The 20,724-nt window shown below is 43.1% G+C and overlaps 2 protein-coding genes across 10 annotated transcripts in view; one reads left to right on the plus strand and one right to left on the minus strand.

Annotated features, from left to right (window-relative positions):
- The window catches only part of HERC3 (HECT and RLD domain containing E3 ubiquitin protein ligase 3), a 143,051-nt gene that overhangs the window by 89,994 nt on the left and 32,333 nt on the right, over positions 1–20,724 (plus strand). For all 9 annotated transcript variants that reach the window (XR_009008308.1, XM_057546392.1, XM_057546395.1 and 6 more), the window contains 4 exons: positions 1,716–1,859; positions 3,032–3,198; positions 6,128–6,194; positions 7,943–8,025. Coding sequence is in view for 8 of the 9 variants with exons in the window: in XM_057546392.1 (XP_057402375.1) it covers positions 1,716–1,859; positions 3,032–3,198; positions 6,128–6,194; positions 7,943–8,025 (461 nt within the window). In the remaining variant the exon portion in view is untranslated. The remainder of the gene's footprint in view (positions 1–1,715; positions 1,860–3,031; positions 3,199–6,127; positions 6,195–7,942; positions 8,026–20,724) is intronic.
- Positions 17,852–20,158, minus strand: NAP1L5 (nucleosome assembly protein 1 like 5). The gene is made up of 2 exons (XM_057546405.1): positions 19,783–20,158; positions 17,852–19,733 (listed from the first exon to the last, which is right to left on the minus strand). The coding sequence occupies exon 2, from the start codon at positions 19,659–19,661 to the stop codon at positions 19,074–19,076; it is 588 nt and encodes a 195-aa protein (XP_057402388.1). The 5' UTR covers positions 19,662–19,733; positions 19,783–20,158; the 3' UTR covers positions 17,852–19,073.

The following is a 20,724-nucleotide window of genomic DNA, read 5'->3' on the forward strand; positions in this document are numbered from 1 at the left end:
TAAAATCGTGGCGTACAGCCATTCATTCTTCCTTTCATTCATTTTACAAGAATTTACTCACTTGCCTCTGTCCAATCACCAAACAGAACATCTCAACGTGACATCAGATAAAAATGCCAGTGGATCACTTGAGGGGAATATAGGGCCTTTTTTGTCTGCTCTCTTCAGTTTACCTGCTCCAGCTCTGCCAAAACCAAGCGAACAACAGCACTACTAAAGCTTCAACTAGGTAAAGCTACCAAGCCAGCATCTAGGAAGTCTTTGGATGTCAAAGGTTTAAGAGAAAGAAGGTAAAAAAAAAAAGAGAACGGAAAGGTAGTGAGATTGTCTGGGCAGCTGGTGGCCTGTTATGATAGGCCCTCTCAGTACTTGGAAATGATTAAATTAAGAAATTGTCTTTCCTCATACATTAGGCATGTTTGTGTCACCACTTAGTGTATTCCCAGGGCTTAGCACAATGCTTGGTACGCAGTAGCTGGTCAGTAAATATTTAGTGAATTATTGAAGTTTTAAGTGATTTACCTTTCCCTTCAGAAGACTTTCCTAACTCTATTTCCAATCCTGTTGTAAACTCCAGTTTCTGAAATGTAATAGGCAAGAAACTGATGGTCTCCACGATCCTGTCACCCTTTTAAAAATTTCCAGTAAGTAGTATCGGTCCCATCAGTCTGCCTGGGAGTTCTCCCTAGAACGTCTGGGTTAGGTTTTTGATATTGCAAAGAGAGGGCGCTTTCTTTGCCCCTTGTTTTCAATCAGTAATTCAGATGGGACAGTTCTTGCTTGGTAGCGTGTTAGAGTTAAGTCTTCTGCTGGCATCCGTATAATCGGAGGCCTTTACTCTCCTCCTGCCCTAGGCAACCTTGACCACGGGCACCGGGATAAGCTTGCTTGCTTTTTTTTTTGGCTGCACCATGCAGCACGCGGGATCTTAGTTCCCTGTCCCCTGATCAGAGCCGTGGCCCCAGCACTGGGAGCGTGGAGTCTTAACCACTGGGCCACCAGGGAAGTTCCCAGGATAAGCTTTCTTAAATGCTGTTTTTAGTTCTGTACCTGAGCCCTTACCAGTAAAATGGGGATGATAGTAGTAATTCCAGTGTGTAAGACTGTTCTGAGCATTAGGTTAATAGAGTTTAAGTGCTGGCTGGCATGGAGACAACTCTCAGTAAATCTCGTCCTTTGGTTCGCTGTAGCTGTTGTTGTGATGGGTCTCTTTATAGCCCCTCACAGAGCCCAGGTCTGTGTCCGCTCAGAATGCCCTCCTCCCTTTCATATGCATCAGTTAGTTCAAGAACCCCACTGAGAGAGATTTCTTCCTTTATTCAAGTTAGTCACTGCTTTTCTCCACGTGCCAGAACATTTACGTCTCAGTGTATCTGACTCTTGGAAGATAAAATGTACTCTCGAATTGGTTCTATTATGTTTGCCTCCCCGCCCCAGATAGATGGTAAACTTTCTGTGGACATATGGTAAACTTCTGACTTTCTCTGTATCCCATGAAGTGCCTGGTACAATTTTGTGTGTTTCTAAGTGCCTTGTCAATAATCAGCAGATACACTTTGCAGTTTTCATTGCGTCAGTGTATTCTCTGTTACATCTTCCTTTCTTTGTCCTGACTTTGGAAAGAATTTGCTAAAAAAAAAACCAAAAACAAAAAGAAAAAACATAAAATGCCAATGATTTCCCTGAAGTACTAAGTCTACTTTCATTATTTCAAGGTCATTTTTGATGGTGAAGAAGCGGTGGATGCTGGTGGTGTCACAAAGGAGTTCTTTCTTTTACTATTAAAAGAATTGTTGAATCCCATCTATGGAATGTTTACCTACTATCAGGATTCAAATCTCTTGTGGTTTTCAGATAAGGTAAGTCAGTGATGTCACCATTCAGCAGATGGATTGAATTAAACTGCCTTTTTTGTTGTCAGACCAATCCCTAGCCTTCTGATGTTTACAAAGGGGAGCATAACAAAGGTAATCATTTAACATGATTATCTTCATGTTTCCCCGTCTTCATGTTTCACCTGTTGCTAAGACCTCTTGGTGTGTTTTGTCACCCATTAGCCCCATTTCCATTTCTAGTAGGTAAGCTCCAAGTTTTGTAATCCTCGGAGGGTAGAAAGAGTATGGTATGATAAAGAAGTTGGTTTTATGACATATAAAAAGTAGTTGTCAAGTATATCTTATTTTAATAACAGGGATAGTATGTGTATGAATACTCATACAAATATACACACACACTCACACTTTTTGAAAATTCAGTTGGAGAGCTAAGTTTTAAAAGGCATTCTCATTTCAAGCAGACTATAGTTTCGCTCTTTTTCTACCAGAGTTTTCTCCCTAGATCTGCACTGTCCTGAAAGATAGCCATTAGCTTCCTGTGGCTATTTAAGTTTAAATTTTATTTAATTAAAATTAAGTACTACTGAAGTCATTCCCTCAGTTGTACTAACCACAGTTCAAGTGCTCAGTAGGCACATGTAGCTAGTGGCTGCCATCTGGGACAGCACAGAATAGACTGTTTCCATCATTGCAGAAAGTTCTATTGGAAGGCATTGCTCTAAATGAGGGTAAGCTGTTCTCTGTATCACAAATGAGCTGTAAATGCTTAACTTACAGCATTGCATCTTTGGGGGACAGCTGAACTTTTGTTAGGGGTACTTCTCTGCTTCAGAAGGTAACTAAATATTAACGAGATCTTCATTCTTTCATACTGAAAATATTTTAAGGTAAATGGCAGATTGTTTTGAGGGCTGAAAACACTGCTTTTCTTTTCTTTTTTTAAAAAATGTTTATTTATTTATTTTTGGCTGTGTCGGGTCTTAGTTGCAGCGCAGGGTCTTCGTTGTGGCGCGTGGGCTCCAGAGCGCGTGGGCTCTGTAGTTGCAGCACGCGGGCTTAGTTGCCCCGTGGCATGTGGGATCTTAGTTCCCCTACCACGGATCAAACCCACGTCCCCTGCATCGGAAGGCGGGTTCTTAACCACTGGCCCACCAGGGAAGTCCCTGCTTTTAACACATTTGCACATGTGGTGAAAGTGTTTTGTAGAGCACAACTGGTTTCACTTGATTGGCATAACCTGCGGACTCGCCATCTACAACTCCACCGTGGTGGACCTGCACTTCCCGTTGGCTCTCTATAAGAAGCTACTGAACGTGAAGCCTGGCCTGGAGGACTTGAAGGAGCTGTCACCCACGGAAGGAAGGTATGGAGCTGGAAGACGGGAGCCTGGTATGGAGAGCTGCTCTGGCGCTGGGATCAAAGGTTGACAACACCACGTGTACAAGTTAAGAGTTTATCATTAGACTGTGCTGTGTATGCTTTGTCTTAAGACGTAGCTCCACAGCTAGTGGCTTGAAGCAGTGCCTGTGTCACTCCAGGGGCAGAAGGAGAAAAGGGAAAAGGGAAGTCGTAGCTGCCCAGGAATCCAGCTGTCTGCTTTTCTTATCCTGAACAAAAAATCAGGACTTCGAGCTTTGTCATGGTCCATAAGTACAGGGGAGGAAGTATTGAAAAGGGAGTCTGTATTTTGGAAAAGCCTACAGGTCTCCCTGTCCTTCCGTGTTTCTCTTTTCTGTGTCGCCTTGACTGTCACACCGCAGCCGCACTCACAGCACTTCTGGTCACCAAACGTGTGGCGGTTTCCCCCTACCACCAAGTAATTCTCCACGACGCCAGCTGGTGTCCTACAGTTCATCTCAGTTCTGACACCGGCTACCTAGAGATGGCTCTGGATCCCACACGCTCAGTGCTCGGTCCCTCCAGACTTCTCTCACCCACTTCGGGGGCCAGTCGCAGGCAGTAGGTTCCCAGGTTACCGGCAACTTCTGTCTGATCTGGTTACAAATCAGAGGTTCCCGTGACCCCTCCTCGGGCCCGATTAATTTCCTAGAGCGGCCCGAAGAATTCAGGGAAACACTTAGGTTTACCAGTTTATTCAAGGATTATGATAAAGGATACAGATGAACAGCCAGTTGAAGAGATACACAGGGTGAGGCCTGGAGGGGTCCTGAGTGTAGCAGGAGCTTCTGACCCCATGGAGTTGGGGTGCACTACCCTCCCCGTGTGTGGATGTGTTCACCAACCTGGAAGCTCCCTGAACGCCCTACTGTTGGGATTTTAAGGAGGCTTGCTTACGGTGTGATCAATTATGACCTTCATTTCCAGCCCCTCTCCCCTCTCTGGAGAATGGGGGGCGTGGAGCTGAAAATCATGGCTGGGTCCTTCTGGTGACCAGCCCCCGCCCAGGAGCCCACCCAGAATCACCCCGTTAGAACAAAAGATGCTCCTAATATTCTCATCACTTAGGGTTTTGGGAGCCGTGTGCCAGGAACTGGGGGCAGAGACCAGTATATGCATTTTCTGTTATGTCACAGAGCCTTTTTCAGAAAGTAGTTTGAGATATAATTCGCATACCACACAATTCACCCAGCTAAAGTGTATAGTTCAGTGACTTTTAGTATATTCAGAGTTGTACAGCCTTTATTACAATCAATTTTAGAATATTTTCATCACCTGAAAAAGAAACCTGGTACTCCTTGGTCGACATCCCCAACTTCCTCATCCCCCAAGCCCTAGGCAACCACGAAGCTACTTTCTGTCTCCATTGATTGCCTATTCTGGATATTTCACATAAACAGAATCATACCATGTGTGTTTTTTTGTGACTGGCTTCTTTCACACAGCACGTTTTCAAGGTTCATCTAAGTTGTAACTTGTATCAGTATTTTATTTCTTTTTATTGCCAACTAATATTTCGTTATATGGATCTATACCACATTTTGTTTATCCATTCATCAGTTGATGGACGTTTGGCTTTCTCCTACCTTCTGGCTATTACTAATAGTGCTGCTGTGGATATTCTTACAGACTTTTTGTGTTGATGTAAGTTTTCATTTTTCTTGGGTATGTACCTAGGAGTGGAATTGCTAGGTCAAATGGTAACTCTGTGTGGCCTTTTGAGGAACCTCTGGACGGTTTTCCAGTGTAGTGGAGCCATGTTTTTATGTTATTATTCTTTCTGGCTCTTAAAAAACTCCTTTTATTCTGAGTTTCTCTGTAATGATTTTAGGTAGCATCATGCGAAGTATATAAAAAGACACCATATCTGTGACTTTCTCTAAACAGTACAATTCTTTTGACTTCAACAGGAAGGAACATCCCTTTTTTATGGAGAAAGAATACTGATTTTAAGATGGAGATAGAGGAAGGGTGGTCTCTAAGGTGCCCTCTGGAAATGAGACTGTCACACCACCAGTATAGGACACCAATACAGAGAAATCATAAAGGATGTGGGAGAGGGTGCACAGAGAGAGGAAAAGAAAATTTAGAAGGAATATAAAAAAATGGCAGAGGAGACCCAGGCAGGGTTGCTTTCTTTGGTAACTGAGAGTGACAGAAATGTGTGCTATTTTCTTTGCCAACCTGGCTGAGAATGACGCATTTCAAGTAATCTTCTTGGCTGGTTAACTGGAAACAGATTTAAATTCCACACTGAGAATTTTCTTTCTGGGCAATTTTCTTTCTTCATGGAACTGCCAGACTCCGAGATCACTAAAGAAGAAAGTGTGAATGAGGTCTAGTAATAAGAACGTATTCTCGTGAGAGTATACGATATGATCATTGTTGGCAGAAACATGTTTCGGTGTTCTTTAACATGGCAGTTCTTTACCGTACAGAGCCCCTTGCATTAACAAGTAAGCCATTAAGATTCCTAAGTGGATACGGTGACTTTGTAGCTTTTGTTTTATGGTAAGAGGATTTTTCTACTAATGCATATGGATAAAGCAAGTCTGTAGGACCGCTGCAAGACCATCTCCTCATGTACCTACTTCTGAGGAATACCAGAGTTAACACATGTGTCAGATATGACTCCATCTGAATTTCTTCATAAATTCAGTAAGATTTGTCAGTAGGAACAGAGAATGATTAATGAGTGTCTTACAAGTCAACTGCCGTATTGCTTTTCAAGATACAGTTGACATGATTTTCTGTCAGTCTGGATTTATGTTCATTCCAGAATCTTCTTTTATAGCGTTTCCTTGCAGACAGTCTGGTGGGCATGTGACTGAGATAGAAACACTATTGCCATGTCTGATTTGCCTCATTTCCTTTCTCTGTCAATCTGTGATTAGGAGTCTTCAAGAACTTTTAGATTACCCTGGGGAAGATATTGAGGAGACTTTCTGCCTCAACTTCACGGTAAGGATTTCCACAGTTTACTCATGATTGTAGCTGTCTCTTTCATCATTCATGCTTACAAGTCACAATTAACATTAATTTTTCTCCAAATCAAAGAACAAATTCAGAGACTTCTCTGAACCAAATTATTTTAGTCATAGTGTCTTTTTTTTATTTTTAAAATTTTATTTATTTATTTATTTATTTATTGGCTGCATTGGGTCTTCGTTGCTGCGCGTGGGCTTTCTCTAGTTGTGGCGAGTGGGGGCTACTCTTTGTTGCGGTGTGCAGGCTTCTTATTGCGGTGGCTTCTCTTGTTGCGGAGCACGGGCTCTAGGCACGCGGGCTCAGTAGTTGTGGCATGCAGGCTCAATAGTTGTGGCTCGCGGGCTTAGTTGCTCCGCGGCATGTGGGATCTTCCCAGACCAGGGCTCGAACCTGTGTTCCCTGCATTGGCAGGCGGATTCTAAGCCACTGCGCCACCAGGGAAGTCCCTTTAGTGTCTTTTTTAAAATCAAAGTATAGTTGCTATACAATATTATATCAGTTACAGGTGTACAATATAGTGATTCACAATTTTTGAAGGTTATACTCCATTTATAGTTATTATAAAATATTTGCTGTATTCCTCATGTTGTACAGTATGTCTTTGTAGCTTATTTTATACCTAATAGTTTGTATGCCTTAGTCCCCTACCGCTATACTGTCCCTACCCTCTTCCCTCTCCCCACGGGTAACCACTGGTTTGTTCTCTAAATCTGTGAGTCTGCTTCTCTTTTGTTACATTTACTAGTTTGTTGTGTTTTTTAGATTCTACGTACAAGTGACAGCTTACAGTATTTGTCTTTCTCAGTCTGACTTATTTCACTTAGCATGAAACCCTCCAAGTTCATCCATGTTGCTGCAAATGGTACAATTTCCTTCCTTTTTTATGGCTGAGTAGTACTCCATCGTGTACACGTGTCACATCTTATTTACCCCTTCATCTGCTGATGGACACTTAGGTTGCTTCCATATCTTGGCTGTTGTAAATAATGTTGCTGTAAACATTGGGGTGCATGTATCTTTTCGAATTACTGTTTTTGTTTTTTTCAGATACATACTCAGGAGTAGAATTGGTGGGTCATATGGTAGTCAGAGTGTTTTGAATGTTACAGGAGTTCAGTAAATGTGTTGAATAAATGAATGAATGATTAATCTATACAATTAAGAAAATTACTGAAGCATTATTCCTCTTTACTCCTATACATATAATTTCTTTTCTAGAGTTCGTATCATTTTCTCTTTGATTGCATTTATTGCCAACTCCATGTCTTGGCATATATACACTACCAAATGTAAAACAGAGAGCTAGTGGGAAGCAGCCACATAGCACAGGGAGATCAGCTCGGTGCTTTGTGACCACCTAGAGGGGTGGGATAGGGAGGGTGGGAGGGAGAGGCAAGAGGGAGGAGATATGGGGATATATATATGTATGTATAGCTGATTCACTTTGTTATAAAGCAGAAACTGACACACCATTGTAAAGCAGTTACACTCCAATAAAGATGTTAAAAAAAAACAGTAATGAAGAAAAAAATAAAAAAAGATATCTTTTAAGGTGTCAGTGTTCTCTGACTCAGGTTCCCTTTCTCCTCCTGAGAATGTTCTGTGGTAATAAGTAGTCATTAAGCGACATTTGTTCCTAAAGCTTCTCTCAGTCATTTGGGGTCTAGAAAGATAAGTGGTCAACAAAATTGAAATGTTTCTTTCTTCCCCCTTAAATATAGATTTGTCGAGAAAGCTATGGCGTGATTGAACAGAAGAAGCTGATACCTGGGGGAGACAAAGTGGCTGTGTGCAAGGAGAACAGGTTAGTCCTGACCCTGGACCGTGCACACGTTACTTCATTTCTCTGCACTTTTCCTTTTAAGACCAAGACTGAAGTTAAATTTTCATCCCTTCTTCAGAGGGAGTAAGGGTGCTAAGGCAGCTTTAGGGGTTTAATAGTAGAGGAAGCAGCGGACCTGGGTTCAGGAGATAACTGTTGTAGTTCTGCATCTCTGTCTTACTGGCTTTGACCCTGAGCAAATCACGTAAACTCTCTGATCTCAGTTTCTCATCTGTCAAGTGGGGGTTATAATAACTGTCCTGCCTCCCTCATGGAATGGTTGTGAGACTAAAGTGAGATAATTTATAGGAGAACATTTTGGAATGAATGAACTCCCAGCATTTAGCACAAGGTTTCCAGTATCCAGCAGAGTGACTGGCATAAAAATGCTCCAAAAAATGTGTTGAATAAGCGAATGTTGTCAAGATGCTTACTATTATTGTGGTTTTATTTTTGAAGAATTTGTAATACAGGTTTTAAATTAAATTCTTTCTGCCTCATGAAAATTAATTCAAGTATATCTGATTTTTCAGGATGATTTTCTCTGTGTTATCCCTTTGGAGGAGAAAAAAATTCAATTTTGTTTGCTTTTGAATTAAATTATGAGTGAGGTTGTTGGCCATCTGCATATTAATTAATTCTGTTTACAAGCACTGAGTGTCTGCTGTATGCCAGGCATGTTTCTGGGTATAGGAAGTAAGTAACTTTTATCCTCAAGACTAGCTGGGAAGGGGCGGTGTAATGAATGATTGCAGTAGATTATGGTGCATGTGACAGGAAAGTGATGGGCCAAGTGCCAAGGAACCAGGAGGAGAGGCCGTAACACTTTGACCAAGCACTGAAGAGGGAAAACATTTTAGACACAGGGAGTACTGTGAGTCAGACTCTCAAATTTAACACATGCCAGAGAATGATGAGTATCTGTGGGGCGGGGGTTAGGGTGTGGATGGAGGGTGGGTGCAGTAGTATTGGGGTGGAGCTTGTCAAGACCTTAAATGGGTTTGCAGTGGGACGTGGTTCATCTCTGTCTGAGTGATGACTGGTGGCCATATGGAAGTCAGCCACGTGTGGAGAGGCCCATTAGGAGGCTGTTGAGGTAGCTCAAGGGCAGGGTGGTAAGGGCCAAAGTGAAGGTAGCAGGGATACAGAGCCGGGTACATGTTGGTTATATAATCAGCAGGAGCTAGTGTCTCATTATATACAGATGGTACTAGAGAGGCATGTAATTTTTTTTTAAATCAATTTATTTATTTATTTATTTATGGCTGCGTTGGGTCTTCGTTGCTGTGCGCGGGCTTTCTCTAGTTGCGACGAGCGGGGGCTACTCTTTGTTGCGGTGCGCGGGCTTCTCATTGCGGTGGCTTCTCTTGTTGCAGAGCACAGGCTCTAGGCACGCGGGCTTCAGTAGTTGTGGCTCGCGGGCTCTAGAGCTCAGGCTCAGTAGTTGTGGCGCACGTGCTTAGTTGATCCGCGGCATGTGGGATCTTCCCGGACCAGGGATCGAACCCGTGTCCCCTGCATTGGCAGGCGGATTCTTAACCACTGCGCCATCAGGGGAAGTCCCGAGAGGCACGTATTGATAACAACTCTGATTTCTAATTTGGAGAGCTGACCAACAGGAAGCAGAATCTGTAGCACAGGGTGGAGGGGAAAGAGTTCTATTTTGTATGTGTTGATTTTGACATGTCTGTGTGATACCTGGGTGATTTTGTTTAGAGCTGAAAATTTATGTCTATCATCAAGAGAGGTCTTTTTTTAAAATCAATTCATAGTTTTTTTTTTTAAGTAGGATGTTTTCTTTTTCTTTTTTGCATTTAAAATTTTAATACAGTCTTTAAAGGTTACTTTCCATTTACAATTATTACAAAATATTGGCTGTATTCCCATATTGTACAGTACATCCTTGAACCTATCTTACACCAGGTAGTTTGTACCTCCCACTCCCCAACCCCTATGTTGCCCCTCCCCCTGACAGGTAACCATAGTTTGTTCTCTATGTCTGTGAGTCTGCTGCTTTTTTGTTATATTCACTAGTTTGTTGTATTAGAAGAGAAGTCTTATATCAGTAGTTTATTTGTTTACTTATTCCAGTCTTAATCACCAGTGAATTTGAGGTTGCCTGCACAAGGAAAAAAGTGGTGAAATAAATAAAAAACGAGGACAGGGAAAATGTATGTTCTTAGAGGAGTTGTATGTATTAGAATAGAAAGTAGACTCTTGAGATGAGGATTTAGGGACTGTTAGCACATTAGCTAGAGACAAAACTTCTCGGCTTAAAGAAGTGGTAGGGGTCAGGAAAGACAAGGGAGTGGCAGTCTCCACTTGGGAGGGTTGTGAGCGAGGGAAGCCTTCTGGAAGCAAGGGTTCATTGAAGCTACGGAAAAAGTTACAGATGAAGAGAAGTTGTTTGCTGTTTTAAGCATGTTGGGAAATTAAAGCTAATTCACTGTGGGTTTTAGTTGGCTTCTTACTGTAAATAGTTGCAAAGATGCAAACAGAGATGCTATGAAATTCACTCTATCCAAGTGATGTATATTGGCTTCTTCCCATAAGTTTTCCCTTTGGAAAACAGGAATGATAGAAAAACTGACAGGCCTCTTCTTCCGTCCTTTTACATTTTTAAAGATAGCTAGAAGCCAAAGTGGTCTAATGTAACATTCAGTAATCTTTTTTGTCATGTAAACTTTCCAGACTATGCAGGAAGCCTCAGCTTTGGGGAAAGTGTGAGCTATAATACCAGAATTAAGTAAACTAATCCAGAAGTTGCTAAGTACCCAACAAAATGGCTTCAGATGATGAAATTATCTTGACTCTGGGACTCTAATATAGAGGCTAGTCTTGTCTCAAGTAGGTGTTTCAGTCGAAACTCTAACTTGATAAGAATCTTTTGGAGCTGAAAGCACTGTCCTTTCTTTATCTACATAATGTTGGTATTTTTGTTGACAGCAAATGATTTGTTTAATAAGAACAGTCTCATTATTCCATGGAGTCTGATAATGTTTTTATTTTTTATTTTATTTATTTTTAATTTTTTAATATTTATTTATTTGGCTGCAACGGGTCTTAGTTGCGGCACGTGGGATCTTCGTTGCAGCATGTGGGATCTTTAGTTGAGGCATGCGGTATCTTTAGTTGCGGCACGTGAACTCTTAGTTGCCGCATGTGGGATCTAGTTCCCTGACCGGGGATCGAACCTGGGCCCCCTGCCTTGGGAGTGCGGAGTCTTAGCCACTGCGCCACCAGGGAAGTCCTTGATACTGTTTTTAGAATTGGGGAATTTATGGCCGATCATAATGTGGGTCCAGGTGATTTCTCTTCCCTCCTGGTTTTGACGATCGCTTTATTACATGTGCATGTATGTACGTACGTAGATATATCTATAGTCTTTAGTCTTTCAAAGGATGTCTGAGCTTTTGCGTCAGATTTCAGACACGACGGTGTGTGCATTAGGAGCTAACAGTGGGCTGGGCAAGCAGCCTGAGGAAGGGCATATTCAGAATTTCTTCACATTCTGGTGAGTCATCCTAATGCGCTGTGTGTTGGATACACCGGGTGGGGAAAAGAGCGATGTCGTGTGGGCATAGGTGATTTGTGATGTAGTCTGCAGAAGAGGCAGTTGTTGGGACTTTTCTTCTTCATATCTTTATAAAATTATTTCTCTTGGAGTACTTTTTGTCTCTGCCTTTTTTGCTCTCTGTCTCTTTCCGGGTCTGAGTTTTTCTCTTTCTGTCTCTGTGCTTCTCTCTCTCTCTCACTCTCACTGCCTCTCCTTATTCAGTAGGTGTTTCTTTGAATCAGCAATTGAATTCACTTAACAGTTGAGAGACAGTTTGTGCAGGAACACGGAAGTAGACCACAGTTTGTTTAGGGTGGTAAGCCGTTCTCATACGTAACCATGAATGAAATATGAAGACAAAATTGATTAATTGGATCGGAAGGGGTTCAGAGAAATCCACGTGGACAAATGCATCTGGGAGGATGGATATGGGATTAGAGCTGTCGGGAGGACTCCTAAGATTTGGATACTAGAAAGTAGAGACGAGGACATAATAAAAAGGGGAAGGTGCTCTGTAAAGTTTGTGAGCAAAGGAGTTGCATGATAGATGTGGGTCCGTGACACACTTCCTTTCTTTGTCTTCTTTTTTTCCTTCTCCGTTATTTATATCTGTTGCTGACTCTTGGGCTGCAGCCCGCAGTCCTACAAGCTCTGTACTTGCCCAGCCTTGAGACCGAAGAAAGAGCCCGGAGTCAGCAACAGAGACATCAGTGGTTTACTGGATGGGAGATCTTACATGTCTGAAGCAAGGTTTTGGAGCGACACCCCACTGTGTGCGTCCGAGGTCAGGCAGGATATGCTGGCAGTCTTTGCTACCGGGGGGGATTGGGGAGGTGACCAGTTATAGGGGGAGTTGATGTCAGGTTGGCTCTCAGTTATCAGGGAAACCAGTAGCGGGGCACGCCCCTCAGCACCCCTTTGATAAGCTATCTTCGCAGAGGTGTTCTGATCTCAAATTAGAACGGTCATTAGCTAGGGCCTGGGGCAAGTCTGTAGGAAGGTCAGTCGTGTGAGTAGGTGTAGGTGAAGCAGGCACAGGTAGAGCAGGGGATGTACAGAGAGCAAGAGGACAGCCATCTTGAATGTCCTGACCATACACTGACACATATGCACTCCTGGACATTGCTGATCCCATGAGGGGTCCTCAGAATCAGTGTGGAGAGCATGCTATTGTTTACAGCCATGTGGGTTCCTTTTCTCTGTCTGTGCAGTTATTTGCCCCTAATTGACCTCAGGGCTGCTTCTACAAGACATTTTCCATAAGGATGTTCTGATGACATACAGGTTCCTTAAAAGAAAGACAGTACATAATTTCAAGGGAGTAATAAGGGAACTTACATTATTCTTTTACTTCTATTACAAAACTCCATTGTTCTGTTACCATGACTTTCTAAAAAGTAGCTTCTCTCTTTCTAAAAAAGTTTTCAAGTCTTTGTGCAATAAAATGTGCTGTCGTTTTAAGTATTGCCAGGCAGAGGGGGATTCTTATTTTTATTGCCAGTACGCGGTGCTTGAAATTTAAACGTGGAATGGCTTCTGTGTTAGGTGCAAGTTTGGGTTTCGGCTTTTCTGGGTTGCTGGCACTCACCGAGCACATGGTGGTGAGCTCACCCACTGCTTCCGGCACTGTTGTCCGTGACTCTGTACCCGGTGACAGGAGCAGACCCCCTTGCTGACGCAGTTACCTGTTGGGAAGGCTTCTGAGAACCTAGTGTGGTTACTACCACATTACATGGTATTGCTGTCAGAGTTAGGGACAGCCAGAAGAAGCCAAGCAAATGTTTTTTCCTTTATCTTTAATGTTGCAAAAAGCAGAAATCTTAACATTAAAGCACGTTGAGATCCTGGTAAGAAAGCTTGTATACGACGGCAAAAGATTAATCATTGCAGCTGTTATTTCCTTTTGACTGTTATATGCCATAACCTCATTACTGGGGGGTCCTTTTTGGGTATTTCATAGATTAGGCTAAGAAAATTAAATGAAAGAACCAAAAGAATAACACCTGCTGGATTTTTAACTTGAGCGTTGTGTATACAGATACTGCTGGCATTGAAGCTGTTTCTGTTAACAGTAAGATATTTGCTGTCACCACTGCCCTGGAGGGAAATGTCAGAAGGGTACCAATTCTGTATCCATAATTTATTACATTCCATTTGGACTTAAAATTGCTTTCTTTCCTTGGACAAGAGCTGCAGACAGACAATTGAATTATAAGCATCCAGGTAAAAGAACATCCGTGGGTGATTGCTGGTGACCACATCTTAGCTAAATCTTGCAACAGCTGGCAGTCACATCTGGATAATACTGCATTACATGACTATTTGTGGTTAAGTATTTCTCACACTCTGTGGCATGGTGTTACTACCATTAATAAAAAAACCCCACATATCATTCTAGATTTCCCCCAGTTTAACTCAATTCAATCCAATCCAATGCAATCAATATCTTCCCCCATTTCTTCCATATTAAAAAAGGGGTGGGGAGAGGGAATAGTGAAAAGGAAATGCCAGGCTTAAGGTAAGTGCTCCAAAGGGGACCTAGATTCCATAGAGAGAACCTGAGAATAAAACCCACACATGACAGATACTTCTAGCTCCTTAAGATCTACTGAAGTTAGGACCAATGAAAGACTTCACTTGATCTCTCTTTTTTTTAACATCTTTATTGGAGTATAATTGCTTTACAATGGTGTGTTAGTTTCTGCTTTATAGCAAAGTGAATCAGCTATACGTATACATATATCCCCATATCTCCTCCCTCTTGCGTCTTCCTCCCACCTTGATCTCTTGAGATAGTCTATGAGAGGTGTAATCTTTAAGATCTGCATGTTACTCGCACTGGCTGTTACAGGAATAGCAGATAATTAAAATGCCAGTAACATTTCTCGGGTGCTTCCCTTGTGTCAGGCATTATTCTGAGTCCTTCACATGCAGTCCTCCCCACTTTACAGTTGAAGAAACTGAGGCAGAGAGAGACGTGTCACTTGTTCAAGGTTACGCAGCCAGAATTCCAGTGTTCAAACACCAGAGCCAGAATTCAGAGCCATTCTGTTTGACGGAGAGCTTGTGCTCTCAGTACACTGCCACTTAGAGGGCCAAGACCAGGGCTCCAGAGTCCCCATGTCCCCTCATCCCTAGAAGATAAATGACTTCGAAGAATTTGCTGTTTTCGTTTCAGGCAGACGATGCAATTTTTTAAAAACAAAGTTGGCATAGTTAAAGACATACAATGTACGTATAAAAGTGTATGTCTGAATTTTTAAACTTAGGTTGGGACAATGCTTATATCTATAATGTTATTATAAAGCCCTCATGGACACCCCTAATAATGGCTGCACAGCCTGCTGTGTAAATGTGTATTTTCTATTCTTTCTCTTTTGGGTATCTGGCTTGTTTCTGTGTTCTTTTTTTTTTCTTTCTTTTCCCCCTCCATTTTTAATAAGACTGTATCAGTCATCTTATGTAGAAAGCTTTGTTTGTTTTTAAAATTTCTTTTTAATGGTAAGGTCCTAAGGGTGAAATTGAATTAGTGTGTATCATTTTGAATTTGTTGATATTTTTACTAAATTTGATTTTGCTAATGAATTATACCAGCTTATACATTATCATCAATGTATGAGAAGTACCCATTTCATCGAATCCTTACAAATACTGAGTGTTCTTTTTTTTTTAAAATCTAATCTAATTTAATAAGAAACTTGACCTCACTTGTAAAATTTGTATTTCTTCCATGCATAGGCTACTTCACATATTCTGCCCAGCATTGATCCTTTTTACTGATGTTTACCTCTAAAATATTTTTGTTTAAAGAAAGTGAATGAGATAGAAGTGGTCATTCATTGCCCAACATTATTAATGTGTTAAATGCCACTGAATTGTTCATTTAAAATGGCTATGTTTTGTGAATTTCACCCCAATTAAAAAAACGTGTGTGTGTCTGTGTGTGTGCACATGCAAATGTGTGTGTGTGTACACCTAATTGTAAACTCTCAGGGAGAGCTGCTGTGATGTGCTTGGGCAGGGAGCGTGGGCATGCTGCAGGCTTCTGCATGATGCTCTTAGAGACTGAGTTGAACGTGTAATGCCCGGTTGCCTTTCCTTCTGCCAGTTACATTGTGCATTGCTTACTAATTTGGGCCTATAATGGATGAAAAGAGGTTTATGAGTAAGAGTGTTTGATCTGCTACATGTTAACACACAAGATTTATGTCCGCCTGAGGAACGATCAAATAAGCAGTGTAGGAAACAGGGGGGAAGGATCAACCCAGTTAGGAAAATGGTGGAAGTTGTTTGACGTTACGATGGGCATCAGATATGTGCCTTATCCTGAGAAAAGTAACCAACAGTGGTATGACTGGTAGCTGGGAAACCCCGCAGCTGAAGTCTTACCACAAGTGAAGGGAAGATTGCTGGCCCGAGCACACAGCTCGGCGTGCGTGTCCTCCAGACCTTGCTGGAGGCTGGTCCACTTAGTATCGCCCTTTCAGGACGTGTCTTGCTGCCCCAAACAGGATTGCAGTATTTCCCTTTCTTAAAGTCGTCCGCTGATGTCCTTTACGTATTTCTCTATTAAGATGAAATGATTTTTGTATCATTTGTATCAACTCTTTATTATATTAAGACTATCAACCCTTTGCCATCTGTATTTATTGCAGATTTTATTCCCAGTTTGCTGTTTACTTTTAAAAATGTGGAGTCTGTTTAAATCTCTAAAACTTCTTAATTTTTGTGTTGTCGTGCCTGTCGATTATTTCTTTTGGTCTTGAATCATTCTAAACTTAACCTTTCCCTGTCTAGTCATTGATACTTAATAATATATTTTCTTCAATTAAAAAAATTTTTTTTCTCTCTGTTCTAAGGTAAAAATCTTAATTGTTTTCCTATTCTTACAGGTGAAGATTAGGGTAATTACATGGTTCCAGATCCAGTTTGGGTTTTGATTTGAAGTGTAATAAATTAAAAGTTAATTTGGGAAGAATTGACACTTCTGTGATATTCAGTCTCACCTTCCAAAGGCCTCTTTTACATTTCTTTGTGATACTGTTTTTTTTCTTTTCATAGGTTATATACATTTTTTATTAGAGGTTTTTATAAATATTTTGATTTCTTATTTCTACTGTGAAAGAGAGCCCTTTGCATATATTTTTATCATTAGTAGTGCCTAGAAATAGTTATTGGTTTTTATATATTTATATGGTTGGTCTATTCCTCAAATTTATGAATGTGATAGCTTTCAGTTGATTCTTTTGGGTTTTCTATGTGTAAAATCACATGCCTGAAAAAAAAATTTTTTCCCCCCACTAACTACACACCTTATTTGTTTCATTCATTTTTGCTTTTTTGTGGGATCTAGAAAAATATTAAATGACAGTCTCTTACTCCTAGGGATAAGAAATGAATATTGAATTTTATTAGATTTTTTTCCCTTCTATTTCAGATAATCATGATTAAGATAATCATTGACTTATGTAATACATTATTTTGATTTTCTCTTTTTGTTGTCCTGGCCCTAAGGAAGATTAATAATACATTAAGGTTTCACTCAACTATTGCCATTAGCAACAGGTCAGAGCTTCCTTCCGTTCCCTAAGGTAAAGCAGTCTAATTTTGCTTCTAATTTTAACCCTTAAGGGAAATGGAAGAAAACACGTCTGTGTTTAAAATTTTGGGGGGGGTCTTCAATTTTATACTTCATTTAGAATGCCCAAAAAAAAGTTGAAATAGACTTTTTAATATATGCATAATGTCACATTAAAGTCTTTTATCCTTTCTGGGAAGAAATCAAAACCTGATTTTTATATTGAGGAAAACAAAACAAGACAGTTTATTGAACTACCTGGGTTTATGAATTAAAGGCCACTCCTTTAACAGTAATATCATGAACTTAGGAATATAGTATGTATTTTTTCCTCTTTCGTAATTTGGGAGGATTGAATTTCAAATCATCATCTTTATCTTTCATCTAATAATAATAACCATAATAATAATAGCTGAAATATCTTGAGCACTTAGGGTCAGACACTGGTCTGTGGGATTTATGTAAATTAACTAGTTTGTTCTTTGTAATAACCTGTGAGGAAGGGACTGTTACTACCCCCTTTTATAGATGAGGAGAAACTGAACACAGATGTAATTGCCCAAGATTCACTGCTAATAGGAGGCAGAGCTGGGATTTGATTCCAGGCAGTCAGGGTATGAGTCCTTTTGTTTTTTGAAAATACTGTTTTATTAACACCATAGTGGTAAACAACGTTATGCTTAAATTTCTTTATAGATCACACAATTCAAAACCCACGAAGAAGCTAAGAGTCTTTACATTAAATGTGTCCTCCTAAAAATCCTTTACTGTATGACAGTCTGTTCTCAAGCAGAAAAATTTGATTATGCACCATTTTATATTTAATATATCACATTTACATAGCAACATAATGAAGGCACAGCTAACACAAGCAAACTTAAACCCCTTCTACTTCTGAGCTGGGGGTGGGGACACACAGTTGGATTGGTTCTTCAAGTATATATTTTTTCCACACATTAGCTTCCGTGAAGAGTTCTGATAATTTTCACAGCTACGTTCTAAAAGCTACAAGACAAAAAGACATCACAAGGATCAAACATAACACTGGATACACATGCTTTACAGAATTTACTAGATTCTACGTCTTTTCAAGTAAATTAATGTTTGTAAAATGCTAAAGGGATCAATACTTAAACATTGGGTTTTTTTTTTTTTTTAACACCTTTGTAAACAGACACTACCAAGAAAACACATAAGCACGAGACTGTAAATAATGAACACATATGTTGACAATAGTGTACAGGTTAATACACCCTCCTTCTCAGAACCAAGTATTCAGAGCAGTCTTTAGAATTTGAAGTGGCAGTTTTCTGGGCCTCGTTCACAGTACTGTCATGATCTCCCGCACCGGCTTCCTCCCTCCCATCACGCTTCTCTGAAGTGTAAAGCTGATGTCTGGGTTACGAAAGCAAAGTCTTAAAGATGAGATTTTTTTTCTTGGGTTCTGCTGCTTCTGCGCTGGAAAAATGCAAGACTAAAGAAATTGCAGAATTAGGCATTGAGAACATGTTCAGTCTCGGCTTGGGTGTCTGCGCGTAGTGTGATGATAGCGTGTGATCCAAGGGTTTCCAAGTGACGTCCTTTACTTCACGTCTACTTGACACCCTTCGGAAGTCTCAACTCCAGTCCTCGCAGAAGAGATCATGAAAAAACTGTTTCAAATTTAACTCGTTTGCAACACCTTTTGGTGTATTGGTGTTCAGACTGGAAACGGGCTGGCCAGAATCTGATTGCGTCGATTTAATATGATTGTTAGGCATGTCAGAATGGATTCACATTGTATTTTGGTCCAAAACCTGAGCCTTTTCAAGTCCACCGATGTGTAAAAAAAAAAAAAAAAAAAAATCGGGGTTTTTCATCTGCGTCGTCATTCTGCTCTGCAGTCTCGGCCCCCGCTTATTTCTGGGCGTCGTCAGACACGGCAGCGCGGGGACCCTCATCCTCGGCGGCGGCGCCCGCCGCCTCCGCTGCAGCCGCTGCCGGAGGCTCTTCTCCCTCCTCCTCCTCCTCCTCCTCCTCCCCCTCCTCCTCCTCCTCCTCGTCCTCTTCCTCCTCGTCCTCGTCGTCGTCACCCTCTAAGGTCCACGCACACCCCTCCATCTCACCGGTGAGCTCCTGGATCTTGGCGAGCAAGGGCTTATAGATGTCGTTATACTTTTTCTCCAGAGCCTGGAATTCCTTATCAAATTTGGCTTCTATCTTATCGCACCGCTTCTGCAGCTTTTTGAGCGCCAGGACTCGGCATTTCACCGAGTTCGGCAGGCTCTCGATAAAGTCATTTCTAGGCTTCGGTGCGTTCTCCGCAGGCGTCTGGGGCTCCTCAGCCGTCTGGCCGACCGCGCCGTCGGAGTCGCCGGACGCGCTGTCAGAATCTGCCCCCTGCGCGCCGCCCTCCGCCATTACCTCCTCCGTCGACTCCGCTGCCGCCGCCGCCGCCGCCGCCTGGCTCGGCTCCGCGGGGCCCTGGTTCTCCGCGTCGGCCATGTTCGCGGAGCAGCGCAGAGGTCCCGGTGGCTCCCGCGCAGAGCTGCCCGCGAGCTGCGCCCCAGCGATCCTGCGGCAGGCGGCAGGCGGCAGGCGGCAGGCGGCAGGCGGCAGGCGGCAGGCGGCAGGCGGCAGGCGGCAGGCGGCAGGCGGCAGGCGGCGAGCGGCAGGCGGCGCGGACGTCGGCCGCGGCGGGGACGTTGGCGCGGCCCCGCCCTTTGCCCCCGCGGGCGCTTGACTGGCTCCCCACAATCAGCTGATGGTCGGGCCCTCGAGCCGCGCCAGCCCGCCGCCCGCCGGTGCTGCGCTGCCGTCTCCCCGCACTGCGGGCGGCGGCCGGACCCGTTTCCTAGCGACCCTGCCCGGCCGCCCGCGCACGCCTCCCCCGCGGCAGAGCGGGGCTGGCGCTGGCCGCGGGGATGCGCCGCGGGGAAGGGCTTCATCTCCATCCGCCAGTGCGCCTGGCTTGGCGCTTGTCTGCATCTCCCCTTAGCTGGCGCGGGGCTGCCGGTGGCATGCCGCTGGCAGGGCGTCTCTGGCTTACTCCTGGGGAGCCGTCTTTAAGCACCTGAGATTTCACTGAATTCTTCTCCGGAGAGTGGAGGCGCGGGGAGGGCGGGCTCCGCCCCACCCCCTTGAGGACCTGGGTGCGTGTGCTGATGGGGGCGGGAATCGTGCAGTTTACATGCCCCGCATCACCCCTGACCCCCCCCCACCCCGCAGCAGCCCCTCTCCCAGCCTAGCAGCATATATACTGGTGGCAGGGTCTTCTCCCAGCTAGACGGACCCTGGAAGCAGCTTTGGAGCCGTTCGGATAGGGAATCTCGGAACGCCGGTATCCTGGAATGTTCTCGAAGGGTCCTCGGAGCCCTTGGCCTCTGGGGAGGAATAAAGCTGCAGGAGGGCCAAAGAAAGCAAGACCGTGTAAGCCCTGAGGCCCGGGCCGAGGGCCCCCTGCCTTCCCGGGCCTGAAGCATGTGTTTAGGACTGCCGTTCCTTGGGGGCGCGCTGGTACACACACACGCACGCACGCACGCACGCACGCGCGCGCGCGCGCGCGCGC

The sequence above is a fragment of the Balaenoptera acutorostrata genome, chromosome 5 (assembly GCF_949987535.1).
Source record: "Balaenoptera acutorostrata chromosome 5, mBalAcu1.1, whole genome shotgun sequence".
Lineage (NCBI taxonomy): Eukaryota > Metazoa > Chordata > Mammalia > Artiodactyla > Balaenopteridae > Balaenoptera > Balaenoptera acutorostrata.

What these genes read in the sequence shown, in the direction of transcription:
- NAP1L5 (XM_057546405.1), bottom strand. Translation starts at nt 19,661, where the DNA reads ATGGCCGACGCGGAGAACCAGGGCCCCGCGGAGCCGAGCCAGGCGGCG.